The sequence below is a fragment of the Pelophylax lessonae genome, assembly GCF_965119305.1.
Source record: "Pelophylax lessonae genome assembly, chromosome: 9".
Lineage (NCBI taxonomy): Eukaryota > Metazoa > Chordata > Amphibia > Anura > Ranidae > Pelophylax > Pelophylax lessonae.
Genome location: NC_138776.1, coordinates 243227318 through 243233823, shown reverse-complemented (window position 1 = coordinate 243233823; position 6506 = coordinate 243227318). Strand labels below are relative to the sequence as shown.

General features: G+C 43.8%; 1 protein-coding gene across 1 annotated transcript in view; it reads left to right on the top strand.

Annotated features, from left to right (window-relative positions):
• Positions 1-222: 222 nt before the first annotated feature.
• The window catches only part of LOC309564873 (membrane-spanning 4-domains subfamily A member 4A-like), a gene marked incomplete at both ends in the record, with an annotated part of 28547 nt that continues 22263 nt past the window's right edge, over positions 223-6506 (top strand). Inside the window, 2 exons of the mRNA XM_082269559.1 lie at positions 223-432; positions 5915-6025. Of these exons, the coding sequence (XP_082125685.1) occupies positions 223-432; positions 5915-6025 (321 nt within the window). The remainder of the gene's footprint in view (positions 433-5914; positions 6026-6506) is intronic.

Sequence of the window (6506 nt, the reverse complement as noted above, 5' to 3'; positions counted from 1 at the left end):
TACCTAAAAGTACAATTATTTGTTTTACTAATAACAAGCTTTTGAACCTCTCTGAAAATTGACCATCATCATTGCTCCACCAGCAGGCACCTTTCCTTGGGGTTTTTATCCCATGCTCCACCAACTAAACTCTGAAATTCATATTTACCATATTTTAGTAGTTTTCTTATGTTTTATTTAATTACCTTTACTGGGTTTTTTCCCCTTTACCAAGGCCGCACCATGACCACTCCATCAGATACACAGAGCCCTGACTATGTGGAATACAAAGTCAATCCTGTGGGTTCAAACAAGAATTCCGACTTTGACTCCTCTATCCCCGATGTACTTTCTTCTGCTGAACCCTACCAGGCTATAGCTGCTATGCCACAGTTTAACCATTCAACACTATATCAACAAGCATTTATGAAGGGCAGACCTAAACTTCTGGGGGTAAGTGTGAATTATTTTATTGTCAAGCCTTAGGGTTAGAACAAAATCAGTGTACGGCAATGTTATGACCAATAATTTTGAATATTTTCATTATAATAGGAGAAGGAAAACAATCATGTTGCGCAATCTATTTACTTCTGGTTCTGTTTACCTACAGTGTGCTTGTAGGGACCTGAGGCTGGTCAATATGGTCCAACAACTGCAAGTAAGGCAGGACATAGCTGATATGATGCTCTTTTCTTCAAGTACGGGTTGCAAGAAAGAAAATTGCTTGATTTGATGGGGAAATCCCTCCTACGAAGCTATTGTGTTTTCCGCTAGTTGTCGGCGCCTTGGAGGCGGCAATGTTGTTGGTTGGTTTATAGCAAGTACCGGAATGTATACCCTGCTGCCTGTTCTGTGAAAACACCAACTATTCGAAATTTGCAATTCCTGCTGAAGAGTCATCGGGAGTGATGTGGTTGGAGATTTTGGCGAGTTGGAGCTTTCAGGTGAACACCGGACATACACAGAGCCAATTTCTTTCCTGCAACCATGAAAGTGTTGATGCAGGAATCCCTCCTGCCAGGCCATTGTCTTCTCCCGGTGGGGTGGGGGGAGTGGAAAGGGCAGGGGAAGCCATCCGTGCCGGTAGAAGACGGTGATTATCGCTAAGGGCTATAGCAGTCGCAGATCGATGGTTCAACTTGGTACATTCAGCCAGCTCATTAATAGTTTGAATCATGTATGGCCAGTCTTTCTTAATTCATCAAACCCACTGAGTGCAGACTGCCACTTACATTCCTCCCTATTCACCAATATGTAATGTACAACCCTTCCTGGCTCTGCACAGCCTTTCCAGTTAAAATGTCCCACAGGCTTGTTCCCACTAGATGATTTGCTCAATGAAGCTCCTACTTTTTACTGGTTGTATGTTTGACCCCTCACTGAGTCATTACATTCAGTGCAAGACCAGAGGTCCTGCGTTGAATGTGGTGATGTCAAGGGCCCATCGCAAATAAAAAAATATTCCCCAGCGTACTTATCAATCAGCCTGCATAACAATCGAATTGACCTTGTCTAATATTTTACATTAAAAACAGAGGGTTTTGTTTGCAGGCACTTGCGGGCGGTGACCTATACCTCACTTCTGGGTTCAGGGCGAGTGGCAGTCATCATCCCCATTCACACACTAAGCTGTTTACACCAGGTGCAGGCTAATAGGGAATCACAGCAAGTGAGTGCGTTTCTGTATTGCTCTATAATACATTTACTGGAGTGGTTTTACGCTATGAGATCTTCTTCTTGTCATCCTTCCCTCTGGGAAACATTGATGGACATGTTAAGCAGGGGCTGACTGGCAACTTTTGGCCCAGGGGGCAAGTACAAACCAGAGGCCCATGGTGCAGTGACTCGGGCCCCCCTCCCACGCTACCACTTCCCGGCCTCCTCATGACCCCCATTCCATGCTGAAGCTCCGCTCCAGGTACTCTTTACTCACCAGCCGAATACGGGTTTCCAGCCTGGTCAGCAGAGGCTAGTTGGGGGGAGCTGGGAAAGCTTGGTCGAGGCTGGCCAGGGGAGGAGAGTCTCCAGTGGGGCATGGAACCGGCCTCTGCTCAGACACAGTTTACACCATCCATGCTAGGGGAGGCCTACGTTCTGTCCTTGTCTTCATCCCACAATTAGTAGGTCAGTGGTGGGAACTTTTTACTTCCCTTCACCAGAAATCCTTTAGGCATGTCTGTGGCAGAAGCGGTGCAGCCTTTTTATGGGGCATCAGAGCAGCCCAGGGGGCAATTGCCCCCCTGCCCCCTGGCCCAGTCCTCCCCTGATGTTGAGTATCATCTGGCAAATCCAGGTGGCATCGGTTAATTTGGAAATTGCCCCACAAGCCCTATTGACCATACTAGAGATAGATGGTCAAGCATAAAGGGGATATGTTCGTCCATGTGGGGTACCAAAAGTACTGTGGAGTGGAGCATTTTGCTATGTCCATAGGAAAGCACTGGCTCTTTATTGTATCAAAAGGAGTCCATAGGAGCACCAACACTTTAGATTGAATTATCACATTGGGAATGCAAGCCTGCGCTCACACTGCACACGACTTTGAAGTCAGACCCCAGCGCGACTTCAGCACGACTTGCATGCAACTTCTTTAACAGTAGTCCATGCAGGTCATACTAAAGTCGGACCGAAAGTAGCGCAGGAATCTTTTTCTAAGTCGGAGCGGCTCAAGTCGCACTGATTAGATCAGTTCCATTTTACTGAATGGGGTTTGACTTCTGATGCAACAAGTGTCTCATAGTCGGAGTGATTGTCGCATCAGTGTGAACCGGGCCAAACATTGGGACTTTTGCATTATATGCAATTTTATTTTATAACATTTGTATATCACATTTGTATTTTTTTTTAAATGCGCATTTTATTTGCACATACTGTATATGCCTAAGCCGCAGTGCCCAAGCCAAGGAACCTCTGTATATACTGCGGTCCTAACTCTAAAATTTCCAGAGTCTCTATAGTAGGAGCACATATAAGAATGGAAACATTAAGGGCAGGTTTATCTATAGGAAGCCCTCCCCTCCTAGAGGCACAGGGGTGCACGTAATGCCCAGCAAGAGCACAATGGCAGCGAAGGCATCCAGTGTACAAAAAAACAGCAACCACCCCAAACTATAGGTAGCCTTTGCAGAAAGGTGCACATGGAAGGGCAATGCACATTGCAAACAAACAAAAAGTTCCCAGAACACCTACCAGCTAACCATGCAAAGCAACCAAATTGACCCTGTCTTTTTCTTTCACCACTTGCCAACCGCCGCAAGTACATATACTGCGGCGGTCAGCCCGGGCCAGGCAAAGTGACGTACCGGTACGTCACTAGCCTGTCACTGGCTTGTGAGCCAATAGCGGGCGAGCGCGCGCCCACTGAGGCGCGCGCCCGCCCTGGGTCGTTCCTTAACAAGTCAGTGCGTGTGACCGGCAGACCCGATGTCCGCCGGTCACTCGCAATCATTCGCCGGGAAGGGAGAAAGGCAGGCGGATAATGTAAACAAGCCGCCTGTCATTCTCCCCTGTGTAAAAATGGAGGAGATCAGACGGTTCTACTATGTAGGACTGTTGATCTCTGTTTTTACAGTAGTAGCCATGTCCCATCACAGTTAGAAACACGCCCCTAGGACACACTTAACCCCTCCCTCTCCAATACAGTTAACCCCTTCCCTGCCAGTGTCATTTTTGCAGTAACAGTGCATATGTATAGCACTGATTACTGCAGTAATGTCACTGGTAACCCCAAAAGTGTCAAAACTGTCAATCAAGGGTCCGATCTGTCCGCTGCAATGTCGCAGTCCCGCAAAAAAAATTGCAGCTCGCCGCCATTACTCGTTAAAAAAAAAAAACACCAAAAATTTCAAAAATCTTTCCCTTTGTTAGTAAACGCGATAACTTTTGGGCAAACCAATCAAAATACGCTTTTTGTGATTTTTTTTACCAAACATATGTAGCAGAAAACAAATTGGCCGAAAATGTTAAAAAATTTTGATTTTTACATTTTTTGGGGGGGAATTTCATATAAAAAAATGTGAAAAATATTGTTATTTTTTCAAAATTTACGCTCTTTTTTTGTTTATAGCGCATGATCAAAAAATCGCACAGGTGATCAAATACCACCAAAAGAAAGCTCTTTTTGTGGGAAAAAAAGGACGTCAAATTCGTTTAGGTACAGCGTTGCACGACCGCGCAATTGTCCGTTAAAGTCACGCAGTAAAAAATCACAAAAAAAAACCCTGGTCAGGAAGGGGGTAAAATCTTCCAGGGCTTAAGTGGTTATTAAGGAGGAGTGGGCTCTCTCCAGGCACACCTGCCCTTAACCTATCCATTCTTATATGTGCTACTATGAAGGCTCTGGAAATTTACAGTTAGGACCACAGTATATACAGAGGTCCCTTGTTGTGGGCACTGCGGCTTACGCATATATTTGCAAATGCATGCAAACAAAACCTTCTGATTTTAGCGTAAACTGCTAGACAGGGTAAATTTGATTGTTTTGCAGGCTGGCTGGTAAGTGTGCTAGATAAATGTTTTGTTTGTTTGCAATGTGCGTTGCCCTTCCTTGTGCACCTTGCTGCAAAGGCCTGCTATAGGTTAGGGTGGTTGCCATATTTTTGTACAAATTTCAAGGGCCTACCCACATTCCCGATCACAAGAAGACTGGAGCTCTGGAAGGACACTGGTGTAAGGTAAGGATTCATCTTTATTACAACCCCCTAGACTACAATATACAGGTCCATCTCATAAAATTAAAATATCATCAAAAAGTTATTTTATTTCAGTAATTTAATTCAAAAAGTGAAACTCATATATTTTATACAGATGTGTTACACACAAAGTGATATATTTCAAGCATTTCTTTCTTTTAATTTTGATGATTATGGCTTACAGCTACTAAAAACCCAAAATTCAATATCTCAGAAAATTAGAATATTACATAAGACCAATAAAAAAAAAAGGATTTTTATTACAGAAATGTTGGCTTACTGAAAAGTATGACCATGTACAGCACATGTGTCAAACACAAGGCCTGCAGGTCAAATCCTGCCTTCCAGGCATTTTATGTGGCCCTTGCAGCTCTCCAGCAGCTGCGACTCCCCATTGACTCTGCCCCCACCTTGTCTCAGCTGTCAGCAGCAGAGAGGGGGACAGAACTCCTCCTCCAGATCCTGCACTTCTTCCATGCAACCGCAGCACCCCTCGTCCCTGCCTCCCCTGGTTTCAGCATTCAGCAGACTACAGCCCTCCTCAAGACCCTGCACTTTCTGCTCTGCCCTCAGCTTCTTCCCAGCACTAGCACAAGGTAAGAGGTGCAGTTTGATGTAATGGAGGGTGGGGGACTAAACTTCGGATGGTGGGTGGGACTCTTGACATGATGTAAGGGAGAGTGCTGTGCTTTGGACATCTAGTCTTATAAATACAATCCCTTTGAGGGCAACCATAATGCTGATGCGGCCCACAATAAAATTGAGTTTGACACCCCTGATGTACAGAATAGTATGCCCTCAATACTTGGTATGGGCTCCTTTGGCATGAATTACTGCATCAATACGGCGTGGCATTCTCACTCAATGTTTCTATGGTGAAGCAGTGTTGTCACCCTAAGACAGAAAGTGTGTTAGGAATATAGATCCTCTTTTCATTTCTATTACATTGGGGTAGGGTTTTCAGTAGTTTGTTTTTTTTTTGCAATAACTGAACAGATACACCCAAACACTTTTGATAGTTTGTTTAACTAACCAATAGGGATATCGAGTTATTGAGGAACCTTGGTATTGGTTAAAGGAAGTAGGTTTGTCATGTCCATATAGAGTATACAAAACCAAATTGTGAGCAAAAATAATGCATCAAGTCCCCCTAATGGACCAACTAATAGGGAGCAAATAAGGCCATCATTTATTCCAATAATATAAAAATAATCATTATCATAATCTTTTTTTTTTATCCTTAGATTGTGTTGATTGCAACTTCCAGCCTGCAGATTGTTCTGGGTATTGCATCAATATTTACAGCAGTTGCCATTTCTTTGACCAGCGGCATTGATTTCTGGGGACCAGTGCTTGTAAGTTTAAATGCCAATATAGAATGTTCTAGTGGCATTGTGAATAAGAATGATAATCTGTGTTTAAAAAAGTAAAGTCTAAGTCTAAAGAGTAAAAAAAAATGCATGGGGGGGGGCAAAAAAACTAGTCACCAGTTTTTTTTTAATTTTTATTGATTTTGTATGTACTGTAATCAATATAAAACATGTATTGTGAACGCTATATGTGTCCCCCTACAAGATCAACTCAATACAATGTGGATTGTCAGATGTGTTTGATAATCAACCAAACATAGGAGCAGTATTGAGAGAAATGGGGTAAGAGGAAGGTTATCGAGAGGTTAAGTGCACAGGTGGTTAGATGGCTACGGGGGATGAAGAGCAGCATAGGATGTACACTCAGCGGACGCATAGTACCTGAGTGGTAATGAATGAGTTAACCTTGAATGACAGAAGGATACATAAGCGGGGTTGCCGCACCAGGTAGCCACCCCCTGTGATG